The following is a 14,312-nucleotide window of genomic DNA, read 5'->3' on the forward strand; positions in this document are numbered from 1 at the left end:
CTCTCACACCAACTTCCATGAATGAGGCAGTGCAATTGCACAGTAAAATGCTCATCTGGAAAGATCCAAAAGAAAAATGACAGAATGGCTACACAATGTCTTTTAAATGTCAACAGCAGGAGTTATCTGCCAGGAAGCACTGCAACACTTGTCTCTGGAATTGTCAGTCTTCATTCACTCTGGTTGTTTCCTGTACTAACCTTCTACAATTTTTTTTTTCTATATTAGGGTTGTATCCATGTCATACTGTTATAGCACTTTGATTCTGCTTTAACCGCCTTGTTCCATCCTATCCAATCATGGCATTTGAAGTTTACCGAGGTCCTTAATTTTTTCTGCCAGAGAGCTGCTATGCTGTAGTTTAGGGGAGAATGACTACAAAAATCTGAGTACAGTTGGCCCTCCACATTTGTGGCTTTGACTTTTGCGGCTTAATATTTTCTCTCTAGGAATTTCTAGGCCCTCCAGCACAACTGTGCCAGACATTGACCATAGAGCTGTGCTGGAGAACCTAAAAGTACCTAGAGAAAACACTTCTCTAGGCATCTGTAGGTTCTCCAGCATGATTTTGTTATCAACTTCTGGCACAGAGTTGCACTGAAGCATCTGGAGATTCCTAGAGAGGTGTTCTCTTAGGTAAAAAGAATAGTGGTTTTTTTATTATTATTTGCAGTTTTTCCACATTCACAGGGGTCCTTCACACCCAAACCCAGCAAATGTGGAGGGACACTGTACCTCACCAAATCACAAATTCCAGGATCCTTTATGATGGAGCTATGGGACCAAAGTTCTGTAACTGTGCAGTGTGGCTTTCCCCCCCTCTTTTTTTGCTCATAACATGCAGTTAAAACAACTGTAATGAAAGCCTCCCATCTTTCCTCTGTGAGAAGAAAAACTGCCATTAGAATCACAGAATCATAGAATCCTAGAGTTGGAAGAGACCACAAGGGCCATCTAGTCCAACCCCCTGCCATGCAGGAAATCTCAATCAAAGAATCCCTGACAGATGGCCTTCCAGCCTCTGTTTAAAGACCTCCAAGGAAGGAGACTCTACACTCCGAGGGAGTGCATTCCACTGTCGAACAGCCCTTACTGTCAGGAAGTTCCTCCTAATGTTGAGGTGGAATCTCTTTTCCTGTAGCTTGCATCCATTGCTCCGGGTCCTAGTCTCTGGAGCAGCAGAAAACAATCTAGCTCCCTCCTCAATATGACATCCCTTCAAGTATTTAAACAGGGCCATCATATTACCTCTTAACCTTCTCTTCTCCAGGCTAAACATCCCCAGCTCCCTGAGTCGTTCCTCATATGGTTTCCAGACCCTTCACCAGTTTAGTCACCCTCCTCTGGACACACTCCAGTTTCTCAATGTCCTTTTTGAATTGTGGTGCCCAGAACTGGACACAATATTCCAGGTAGGGTCTGACCAGAGCAGAATAGAGTGGCACTATTACTTCCCTTGATCTAGACACTAGACCTCTATTGATGCAGCCTAAAATTGCATTGGCCTTGTTAGCGGCCGCATTGCACTGTTGACTCATGTTCAACTTGTGGTCTACTTGGACTCCTAGATCCCTTTCACATGTAGTTTCATTCAGCCAGGTGTCCCCCATCCTATATCTGTGCATTTCATTCTTCTGCCCTAAGTTCAGTACCTTACATTTCTCCGTGTTGAATTTCATTTTGTTAGCTTTGGTCCAGCTTTCCAGTCCATTCAGGTCACTTTGAATCTTGATCCTGTCCTTTGAGGTATTAGCTACTCCTCCTAATTTGGTGTCATCTGCAAATTTGATAAGCATGCCCCCAATTTTTTCCTCCAAGTCATTGATAAAGATGTTGAATAGCACTGGGCCCAGGACAGAGCCCTGTGGGACCCCATTGGTCCCTTCTCTCCAGGATGAAAAGGAGCCATTGTTGAGTACCCTTTGGCTTCGGCCGGTCAACCAAATACAAATCCATGTAACAGTTGCCTTGTCTAGACTACATTCTACAAGCATGTTTGCAAGAATGTCATGGGGACCTTTGTCAAAGGCCTTACTGAAATAAAGATATACTATATCCACAGCATTCCCTTCATCTAACAAGCTGATAATTTTATATATAAAAAAAGAGATCAGGTCTGTCTGGCATGACTTCTTTCTCTGAAACCCATGTTGACTCTAGGGCTATTCAATGAGTCTTTTTAAAAGTCTAATAAACAGATCAGTTTATTACTAGTTCCCTTGACAGAACAAACAGAAAATCATAATGTGGGCTGAAATTGCAAGAAATAAACTTTTAATTGAAGCTGCCGGCACCTTTAGTGGAAAAGATTTAGTTGTGAGTAAACATTATATTTGGATATTGGCCAGGAGGAAAGGTATAGCTTCATAGAAGAACACTAGATAATGTTATATTAAAACACTGGAATTTCTCCTTTAATTCCCCACCAATTGTGCGTAAAAACAAAGCCTCAATGGGCTTCAGTGTCAAACCACCCTTTGTTCATGATTTTTTGGCCTCCACACATGCACTGTTTACCATCTAATTTCCCAGTTTCTCTTGGCTTCTTCTAACAATCCTGGCTTTGCCATTAAAACACACACACAAGTGAATCAGTTTAAATGTTCAGTACGTGTGATTTCTTCTCCCTTTTGTGCAGCCCCTAGACATTTCTTCTGACACATGTTCAGCCTATCCCTGCCCCTCATTTCAGAGTCCAGGCATTAAAATTTTCTCTACAAACTTGGGAAGCATCCCAAGTTTTCTCCACCTTGCAGTGGTCTATTGAAACAATAACATTGGCTGGATGGTGTTGTGGTAGATACAGCACAGATCATGCAAGTATAGACAAATGTGCTTTAAAACATAGCTAGTGTTTTCCCTGCTGACGGATGCTTCCCCCCCATCCTCACTGGTTTTCTAACAAACTTCTTCCAACAGTTAGATTAGCATACTAGAGATTTTGATACCAGCAGTGTTTCAAGTATTTTGAAACTTGAAATTGCGGCATTTAACAAACCCCTATTTGCGTAGCATGTTCCACTCCCCAAATGCTTCCATCCTGAACACATGCCGAATCTCAAAAGGTTAGGTCAAGGGTTAATCATAAGCAATGGAGAAAGGGCATTGACATGGTCCTAGTTCTTGCAAAGAAAACTCAGTCTGTCTTCCCTCACCTTTTTCTCATCTGCGTACTCTACTGGTAGAATACCGCACGTTTGTTTTGGGTGTTACTCTTTACCCAATGTAAATGCCCCTCTTGGGATTTCTATTGGAGCAAGCATTAATAAACAGGAAGTAGCCCCCAATGACACAGACTGCAAACGGCCACTGTTTACAAAGATGTCAGCATGAAGGTATTCAAAGAAGCAGAAGGTTCTTGTACACTTTGGTCTCAGCTGATGCCTATTAGGCAACCTTCTCGGTCCCAGTAAGGAGCGATGTTCTCCTCAGGTTTTCTTTCACTTTAATAAATTCGGGTTCATTTTCTTCTTCCTTCTCTTGTTCCCTTTCCAGCTGGTGGAAGAAAGGCAGAAGATATTAATTAAATTAAAGGTAAATGTAAATGTAAAGGTATTCCCTGTTGACAAGGTTGACAAGTCATGTCTATCCATAGGGGGCTGAAGAGCCAGCATTGTCAGAGACTACTCTGTGAACATGTGGTCAGCATGATTGCACAGAACAGACAAATTCCTAGGTGATAATCAAATATTTAACAAAATTAGGTCTGGCATGAAAAAAATCGCAGAGAGATCAATTTTTCCCCAGGAAGTTAACACAGGCAAGGCAATGGTCATTTGAGAGGCATGATGAATAGGATGACTGGTTTCAAGAGCCCCTGATTCAGGCCAAGCACCACACCAAATCATGGCATGTGCTATTGACAGTTTATATTGTAAACCATAACTAGAACTTCATATGGCAGTCAAACCACCATGAGCAGGGAGGGACAATGTTTACAGTGTTACCTAAAGAAAGGTCGGAGTACTGATGGGTCCCCACCAACTGTCAGTTTCACTTTAGTAACCATGATGTTGACAGAGATAAATCAGCTTAAGTTCGGTAAGAGGTTGGGTAACCTTTAGGGTGGTTGGCACCTGTGTATACCAGTACTCACTGAGGAGGACTCCAAGTTTGGATGAATTAGGAATGTTTTATTGTGAAATTAGCAAGTATGCAATCAAACACACAGTGGCGGGATACAAACCGCCGCTTTGCGGTGGTCTGCCGCCGCCGCCGGTTAGTCCGCGGGGGAGCCGGAGCCTTCACACGGCGCGGCTCCCATGCAGACTGAAAAAGAAGCTCCAAATAGCGAGGTCCCAGGGGCGCACTCGCTACGTCACAAAGGACGCGACGCGTACGGACGCTCAGCGTCCGATACGCAAAGATGGCGCCGGCCATGTAGAAGGGCCGGCGCCATCTTGTACGGACGGAGTCCGTATTAGGCTCAGGGGCGTCTAGAAGAGATGCCCCTTTTTTAAAATGGGACGTCCTCCGGACGTCCCAAATGCCGGTTTGTAACTGGCCAATAGTAATTCAAACAGACACAGCATTCAGAGCTAACTGAAATGGAAATTACATAGCAGAGTTTGAGGGATGCAGAGGGGTGATAATTACCTGTCTGAAGTGAAGACCATGGAAAATGGAAGGGGCTCAGACTGAGGTCTGAGGATGACATATTGCATGGGAGAATTTCTCTGTGCACACAGAGCACAACTGTGTGCACAGAGATGGATGCTGTCTGTGTGCATGAGAAGACTAGGTTTTAGAACTAATATTTATATCTGATAACTAGCCTCTGGAGGTGCTTGATGACATCTTGCAATGTAATGAAGACTTGGTGGTCTTTCCCAGGAACCGACAATGGGATTTCAGACTGGTTGATGGCCAAAATCCAAAATCCAATTTTTTTCCCCCAAAATCCAAAACACTTCTGGTCTCAAGCATTTCAGATACGGGAGACTCAATCTTTATTAGAAAATGCCAGGCAGCTGCTAAAAGCTCTTAATTAATATACATTTGGATATTGTATTTTCCTGTCTTTTACTACTAGTTTGATTTCACTTTGGAAATGATTAAAACCAAAATAATTAATAAAAATAATTAGGAGGCATGAAAATAAAAGCGGACAGTAAGGAAATTCTTAATTAAATACAAGAGCATTTCCTTTAAATGAGCTTCAGGTATGTCTTTTAATAAAAAAAAAGCTTAACTGCAGCTTTCCAGCTAAGCTCATGTAGGGCTTCCCCAAAGGCATGAAACATTCAGTACATCAGGGCATGTCTTGCATTGTTGGGAATTGCCTGTGATTAGGCACGTTCAGAGAGAAGGAACCTGCCAGTATTAACCAAAAGAAGCATGAACACAGCAAGATGTTGATAACATAGCAAGATGTTATGCCTTCAGGTGATGTGTGCACAGGTTTATCAACAGCATAATTAAAATCTTCATCTTGCCAGAATGCAATGGGTAACATATTGGGGACCTCCCGCTCTTTTAGGATGATTAATAAAAAAAACCCTGAAATATTCTGGAACTGTTTACAAGCTTAGAGTTCCAAGTGATTTCAATGGGATTTAACAGCTGGTAAATGGCATAAGATAAAGATAGAAACGCAGCTGCTCAGCCATCAAGGCTGGAGGCTTAGGAATCCTGTGGCTATAATCACATTGCTGAGAGAAGAACACAGATTGTAACCATTTATCCAAATAGTTATTTGAAAACTTGTAGGATATTCCTGTGAATCCTGGGCAAAAGGTAATAGAACACAAAACCATGTCACAAATTGAATCCAGAGTTTGAATGAGAAAGCTTGTAGACTCATGGAATCATAGAACAGACCGCAAAAGCCAACTAGTACAATCCGAAGCCATGCAGGAAAATACAACTCAAGGACTTCTAAAAAAAGTCCAGCTTTTGTTTAAACATCTCCAAAGAGGGGAAACATCTTCACTACAGTCTATTCTACAATGGAACAGATTTTATATTTATATTTGTTTTTACATTTCTATATTGTAATATGTGATTGAATGAAGTGATCCTTCACAGAATTATCTTGCAAAGAGTAAGAAAGAGTTTAAGTCTTTCAGCCTAACAGACTTTAAGGCCCATTACAAATGGGCATAAAAGTACAGACTGGGTCCGTACTGGGGTTAGGAAGGGGTGTCACTTTTTGATGCCCCTAATCCTAGTACGGACCAAGTCTGTACAAAATGGCGGCACCCTATGCACACGGGCGCTGCCGTGACTATGTCACGACTGCGGTGCCTCTAAACGGGGCAGCGTGGTTGTGACGTAGTGGGGCCGCGCGAGGGTGCCTAGGGTGCCCTTTCTGCGGCCCCGGAAGGAGCTCCGTTTCGGAGCGCCTTCCAGCTTTGCATCGCTGGGCGCGGCCTTTACATGGCTGCGCCAGTGATGCAGAGGAGAAAGGGGCCAAGCGGCCCCTTTCTCTTCCTCCCCACCGTCGCCGGGTGTCCTTGGGGCTTGAAGCCCCAAGGACACCCCTTTCCAGGCCGCGGGGAAGTGGCCTTTTGCAGCTTCCCCGTGGCCTGGAAAGTGGCAGATCAGGGCCTCGGAGGCTGCCGTTGTGGCACCTGAGGCCCCGATCCGGCGGGGAAAGGGCCGGTAACAGGCCACCCCAAACGGGCGGTCTGTAACGCGCCTATGTCTAACAGACTTTCAAAACACTTTAGTTTGCTGATATGAGACACAAAAATCCACCCAAAAGCACTAAAAGAAATCACACTGGAACATCAGAGTCTGCACGTAGGGATCAAAACTGAATCGATAAAAATATCAAATTGGTGAAACACATTTTTATTGTGTTTTATGAATTCAGCACCCCAAAAGACATTAAAAACAGCTACGATGCTGAAAAAAGGTGTTTTTTTTTTTTTAAAATCACAGGTCTGTGTTATTGAAGATAACTATATGCACAACTATATGATAGACTCACTATCTTTGGAAGTATATAAACAGAGGTTGGATTTTTTAGGAGTGCTTTCATTGTGTATTCCTGCGGGTTAGACTAGATATCCCTTGTGGTTCGTTCCAACTTTAAGATTCTATGATTTTAGAATTTCAGAATGGCTTCCTACCTGTTCCAGCCTTTGTTGCCTCTTCAAGAGCTCTTGTTCAAAAGGAGATTTTAATTTTTTTGCCTCTTCTTCTTCTTTCTTCTGTCGTATCAGCTGGTTTCGTCGCCGATGCTCCAGCACCCGCTGAAGTTCTGGTTTGCTTTCCACTCCTAATCCTCTATGGATGGAGAGAAGAAAATGCATAAGCTGAAATTGAATTTAAGTGCTGGAGGAGAAAACTTTATCCAGTCACATGCTCCTTTCTCCCAACATTTACTCTTGTCAATAGGACATGTTTGAAACAGTTAAATATATGATACCATATCATTTCCACAATATGTACAATGACATAATACAGTATAATACATTTAAAATAGAATACAATAATATAAATATAAATAAATATTTATATTTATAAATATAAAAATAATGTATATATTATGTATATTTATAAATATAAAATGTTATAATATTTATAAATATAATACTTATATCTATAATAATTATATTTATTTATAATTTATAATTTATCTACAATTTCTTCCCATATTTCTCTTTTTCTTGCAAACTGAAATCTATCAAATTACTTATTTGTCCAAGTTTTTATTTGTGGAATATTGGAGGGTATATACTGTCTGTGTTCTAAATACCAATGTATGTACTTCAAAACGGGGCTGCAAACACATAAAGGAACATAGGTTCAGCAGGAAATTGGGTTTCCCAGTACTGGTTCTAGGGAAAAATAAGCCTCCCATGCAGAAACTCTACAGAGAAATGCAACTTGTTCAAGCACCAGACTAGCCCTGGCAGGAAGAGGTTGCCATTACCAATCCAACTTCCAGAGAAACCTGCAAGAGCAGTGAAAATGAGTGGTCTGCATTGGCAAGATCTTCCTCACAGTGAAGCTTGTCTGAAAGTGTATGTGTATGATAGGAAGTGGCAGAGAGTTGGCTGCAAGGGATCTTCTTACATGGATTCTGGCTGACTGAGCACAGCAGAGGTTCCATTCCCCAGGAAGAAGCGGCGAGAAGCAAGAGGCCCATAAATCCTCGTGAGGTTCCTACAATTGCATGGCAACAAAAAGACATTTGGAAGCCTCAAGGTGGATCAGTTGGGTGCCTATAATTTGTTGTTCATGTTGTGTGCTTCCAAGTTGATTCTGGCTTATGCTCATCCTAAGGTGAACCCATCATGGGGTTTTCTTGGCAGGATTTCTTCAAAGGATGTTTGCCATTGCCTTCCCCTGAGGCTGAGAGCATGCAACTTGCCCTAGGTCACCCGATGTGTCCCATGGTCAAGTGGGAAATCAAACTTTGAGTCATATGTCCAAAACACACTGCAAAAATAACCCAGTTTGAGACCACTTTAAAAGCCTTGGCTCAATGCCTGGGACCTGTAGTTTTGTGAGACATTTAGCCTTCTTCGACAGAGAACACTGGTGCCACAATAAACTACAACTCCCAGGATTGCCTAGCATTCATCCAGGGCAGTTAAAGCAGTCTCAGACTGGACTATTTCTGCAGTGTGTTTTGGACTTTTGGAGAGTATCACATGGGGGACGGGACGTTCTTGTCCTGTCCCTGTCCCGCCCTTCCCACCCAATCACGCAGAGATTTTCAGACGACATTGTCATTATCCCATTCTTAGCATGTTCTTATCACACAATTGCAATAAGATTTTCAAATGACATCACATTTATCCCATCCTTGTCCCATCCTTCAAATGGAATGGCCCCATCAGTTTGTATTAATGGAAACTCAAGTTAATACAATGAGTGGTGTCACTGAAAGGAGAAGGATGGGATAAGTGTCGATGTGATAAGGACAGGGTAAGGATGGGAGCGATACCTCCTGCCCAGTGTGATAATCTCAATAGTCTCAAACTATGCTACACATACCAGGATCCATATCCATCAGAGCAAAGATGTTTCACCAATTTTTTTTATTGTCCTATGATCATCTAGGTGTAGCCATAAAAATAAGATGAAAGAACTACAATAATAAATAATCAGTTTCAATGAAGTATACAATTGATCTTATTAAGATCACCCAGTTTTAAAAAGTGTAGATCATTTCTTCCTTTCATCCAGCAGGGGGAGTAATTCAATCAGTAATCACATGCATGACTCTAGCATTAGTGTTTCAGGTATTGGTATTCCCCCATTTAAAAATCATCCCTGGGTATCTCTGTTTGCTCTATGATTATCCATTTCCATTTTGGAGTTCAGCACCACAGAAGCTGAATATCTTTCCCCACTGTTCCAACTTTAGTATCACTCAAGACAAATAATGTAATTTCTGTTACTGCCAGAGAGCCAGCATGTTGTAGTGGTTTGAGTGTGGGACTAGGGGTTATTCAGACGGTGAAAATAATCCCAGTAGAATGTGGGTTGAATATTTGTTATTCACATGCTTGCCTTTCAAATGCACCAGAGTAAGGGGTTTTTTGGGGGGGGGGGTTGCCAAAAAACCTACTTGACCCAGGTTAACTGATCTCAGGGGTTTTCCCCGAGTTTATCTAAAAGATTTGCATTGTTGGCTGTGTGAATAACTGGTAAGAATAGACCTGGGATAAACCAGGATAAAACTCTACAATGGCAAACCCCTTCTGAAGAAACCTGCTAAGAAAACCCTATGATCGATTCACTTTAGGGTCACTGTAAATCGGAAATCATTTTAAGGGACGCAACAATGAACAACAAAACATTCTGTATCATTCATGGTTATATTAACACACTTTCTTAGGTCTAGGTGCTTATAATTTGGTTTGCATTTTTTTGTTCTTGTTTTAAGTTTCTGCAAGCTGCTTCAACAGGACGTTTTCCACTGAAAGGCAGGGAATAATTGTATTAAACAAATAAATACATTGACAAAAAGAAGAAAATTAGCATCTGATCATCCTTGTTCATCTTATGATAAGCTTTCCATTGGCTTTTAAAAATAAATCTGAGTTCCTCTCCTGCATTAGCAGTTTTGAATGACATGTGCTAACTGCTCTCTGCTTGCTTTTTCAAACACAAACATGCTCTGTAAAACAAATAAAAGTAGTGGCTGCTGGGAAACAGGATATTTATCACCTCCTTTAACCTCCTCTTTTTGTCTAGCAGAAATATCTTTACAAATGGCCTCTTGTAGGGTTTGGGAAATCTTAGAACAGACCATGGTTTACATTCTTTGACTTGGGGTGTGTGTGTATGATGTGTGGGCATCACAGTGCCCACACGTCATGCAAAGGAAGAGACGTAGTAAGGGCTGCGATGCAGCCCTTATGATATCCCAAAAAGGAGCCGCTCTAGGCAGCCCTTTTTTTTGGTCCGCAACATTGCCGGCTGGTTTGGTTGTTACGGCAATGCTGCAGACCAAAAACAGGCGCTTACAGACTGCCCCAAAAGGGGTGGTCTGTACTGCCCCTATGCATATTGGTTCTGAGAAACAGCAACTCCAGAATGCAAGTCCAAATGTAGTTTTATTTATGCACCAAAGGGAATCACCATTCACATAAAGACACTCTCTCATGCACATATCCAAGAACTAATGATATAAAAGGTGGTAGCAGATAATGACAGAAGGCAGTTCTGCACTGATGTTAGGCGATACTGTGAGATGAAAGTGGCTCAGCAAGCTGCAGTTGGATTGTGGCATGGCCAGCAATGCTGAGGAGTCAAGTAAGATATCGACAAAATGTCTGTCTGACCTCAAACAAGACCAAATTGGGGGTGCTTGTGCAGGCATATTGACTGGGCAAAACCTATCCTGGAGCAGGTTTTGGGTTTAAAATGAAGTTTCCAGGAGGGAAGGATCCCACTACTTGCACCCCATTAACCAAGCCATCCTTGTATATTTTTTTGTTAACCAGAATTTGGAAAATTTATTTATTTACAGTGGGCCTTTGGTATCTGCTGGGGTTTGGTTCCAGGACCCACCATGGATACCAAAATCCATGGATGCTCAGGTCCCATTGTATACAATGGTGCAGTAAAATGGTATCCCATATATAAAATGGCAATATCATGGTTTGCTTTTTGGAATTTATATGTATTTTTAGTTGAATCCATAGATAAAGAATCTGTGGATATGGAAGGCCAACTGTACAAAAAAGAGGGGAGATAATATGGGACATTTTAAAAGAAGCTGAAAAGACTGGATGACAGGTAATTAATCAATACTCTTCCTGCCAGAATTGGGATAGTTGAAAAGTAAGCACAATCCTATGCATATTTATTTAGAAGCCAGTCCCACTCAAAATCTTTGACCAAATTGCTGTGTTTAGGGCAGCAGCATTAGATAATTAGTTCTCACAATGGGCGAAGGAAAGTATTTTCAACAAAAGTCACTCTTTAGTTCCAGCAGTATATGTTCTGTACACTTGTGATTTAACACAGGTACACTGCAAGTATCCTCTGGGTAAATCACATCACCTGCATGGATCTTGTCTGTCTGGATTTGCCCTGCTGAGAAACCAAAGGTTACTCCCCTGAGGCATCCATGCGTGCTTCATTTCACAGGCTGCCCCATGTTATCAGCCCATTCATTTCAGATTATAGTTTACTGAATGTTTCTGTGGCTAATGACAGATGACAGACACAAACCATCTTTTCAACTTCAGTTGATCAAATACCGAACGCCTGGGATTAAAGTCCAGTAAAATAAACAGTGCTGCATGTGTTAGGGTTCTACTGACTGATGGAAGTTATCCTGGGCTGTGAGATAGTAAGGATGAAGATTTTGATAAAGAAAAGATCCATGTGTCCCGTACTTTATTGGGCATTATGGAGCCAATCCAATTAACTCCATGAGCAGGAATTCAGAGTTCACAATGGAACATAATAATCCAACTCTGTATCAGGAGAACCTATTTTGACCATGTAGCCCTTTTTATTTTTTATTTTTAAATAAAATTATAATTTAATACAAAGACATTACCAATAAGCAATAGATCACCCAAGTGTTGCTTACCACAAAAAGTCCCTATATAATGAGAGAGAAACTTGAATCCTTCTATGCTTCATCACTGGCCAGGCTAGGTGGGGCTGATGGGAACTGGAGCCAGAAATATGAGGAAGGACACAGGTTCTCCATCCCCTATTATATTTTTTGCCCACACTGAGGGCTTTCCACCAAAATAAATATCCAGTTCCCAATCCTCATGTCTGTGAAGGAAAACTTGTAAAGTTGTAAGCAGTTTCTGAAGGGGGCTTTAAATAATTCCAGTCCCTTGATGAAAAAGGGATCTTGTAGCACCTTTGAGACTAACAGGGAGAAAGATGTCTGTGAGAAAATGCATACAAATCCAGACTAACATGACCTCTGAATACTAGTACCATGGAGCCCCTTGGGTTACTGAGAGCCTCCTTTCAAAACTGACTGACTCTTCTTTTCTCATAGTTCTCTTTCCTATGACTCTGTGCTCTGGAGTTCTGCAAATCATAAGATGCGTCTACATTGTAGAAATAATGCAGTTTGACATCACTTTAACTGACATGACTTCATCCTACAGGATTCTGGGATTTATAATTTTGTGAGGGACCAGCACTCTTTGGCAAATAAGGCAAAAGTCCTTGTAAAATGATATAACCCAGGATCCCATAGGATAGAGCTACAGCATTTAAAGTGGTGTCAAACTGCATTATCTCTACGGTGTAAATGAACCCTTACATACCAGTGGTCCCCAGGAAGACACATGACATTACCCTATGTTCCTAGCTACAGAGCAAAGCCTTGGCAGAAAAGAACATTCTGCATTGTAGGGTTGAAAAATATGTTTCAGCATTTGCAAGTGGGATAAACTGTAAGGGTTAGTGGTTCATGTTTGCAGTGATTTCTTTTTTCTTCATAATTCTACAGTTCTGCATGGCAGAATGGAGTTGGACTGGATGGCTCTTGTGGTCTCTTCCACCTCTATGATTCTATGACATTCCTTGAGGTATAGTATTTTAAGCAAATATGTCGCCATTTTCCTTCTTACCTTTTGTGATTCATAAGGAGCTCTCTGTGAAGTTCTTGGTGGCTTTTTGAGGCTCTCACAGGATTGAGCAGCTTTTTAGGTTTGATCAGATCAGGGTTCCCATCAAAATAGTCTGGATGAGCCATGATATTACCAATACCAGGCCTCTCTCTTTGTATTTCAGAATACATAGATGCTGGGGGAGGGAAGAGAGAGAGAGAGAGAGAGAAAATGAGAACGTCTCTCAACTAAGATAATAAATAAACAGCATTTTTAGAGAAAATGTGGCATAGCTCAAGTCTGGCTTCACATACAGCTGCCCCTCTGTATCCACGGACTCAACCCTCCACCGCTTGAAAATATTTCACAAAGGTATGTACAGTCCTCTGTCCATTCTTGCGGTTTTGGAAACCACGCTTATGCGCAAGGGGCAAACAGAAGGGGAAATAATGGGGTGTGTGACCATGGCACAGGCATGCACGCTCCTACAGCCACGCACCTATATGCAAGCCAGTGGAGCTTGAATATATGAGAAACTCTGTTTTCACGGGTGGTGGTGGTCAGGAACAGATCCCCTCTGAAAATAGAGGCTCGACTATATATATATAATATATGGGACACCATTTTACTATGCCGTTGTATATAATGGGACTTGAGCATCCATGGATTTTGGTATTCACCGGGGGTCCTGGAACCAATCACTATTTCATACCCTGCAACATTTTACAGATGAAAACCAGGTACAAATCCTAGCTCAGGCATGTCAACCCACTGGATGACTTTGGGCAAATTACATGCTCTCAGCTTCAGAGGATGGCAATGGCACCCCCCCCCCCCCCCTTGAAGAAACCTGCCAAGAAAACCCCATGATAGCTTCACCTTAGGGTTGCCATAAATTGGAACCAAATGGAAGGCACACAGAAAAACAAGCAATCTTTAACCTAAAACAACTTTCAAGGATAACATGTAAATCCCTAATCCTCCAACTAAACTACAACCTCCCTAAAACACAAACAGAAATATAAACATATACAAGGAAATACATGTGGCTTCCCACTTATCAACCTAAGGTTAGCATTATCACTTACTCCTACTCCCTCTAATTCATAATAAAAATTACATGCTTATATTACTAACTACAATATGACATTTCTACTTAATAGTATATTATTATATTTCAAATCCTAAAACTATTACATTATTCCAATTCTTCTTCATAAATCTGACAACATTTCTCCAGTCTTGTTTAAATGAATCAATAGTTCATGGTCAACTTCAAGGTCCCTGTTTTCCTCTCTTCTTGGGGTTCTTCTT

At 41.5% G+C, this 14,312-nt stretch overlaps 1 protein-coding gene across 3 annotated transcripts in view; it reads right to left on the bottom strand.

Moving 5' to 3' along the window:
• Positions 1–2,186: 2,186 nt before the first annotated feature.
• Positions 2,187–14,312, bottom strand: part of FAM107A (family with sequence similarity 107 member A) — an 80,324-nt gene continuing 68,198 nt past the window's right edge. For all 3 annotated transcript variants that reach the window (XM_042447895.1, XM_042447896.1, XM_042447897.1), the window contains 3 exons: positions 13,020–13,194; positions 7,077–7,233; positions 2,187–3,495 (listed from right to left, as the gene is read on the bottom strand). In XM_042447895.1, the coding sequence (XP_042303829.1) occupies positions 3,388–3,495; positions 7,077–7,233; positions 13,020–13,194 (440 nt within the window). In that variant the 3' untranslated portion in view covers positions 2,187–3,387. The remainder of the gene's footprint in view (positions 3,496–7,076; positions 7,234–13,019; positions 13,195–14,312) is intronic.

The sequence above is a fragment of the Sceloporus undulatus genome, chromosome 2 (genome assembly GCF_019175285.1).
Source record: "Sceloporus undulatus isolate JIND9_A2432 ecotype Alabama chromosome 2, SceUnd_v1.1, whole genome shotgun sequence".
In the NCBI taxonomy this organism is placed as follows: domain Eukaryota; kingdom Metazoa; phylum Chordata; class Lepidosauria; order Squamata; family Phrynosomatidae; genus Sceloporus; species Sceloporus undulatus.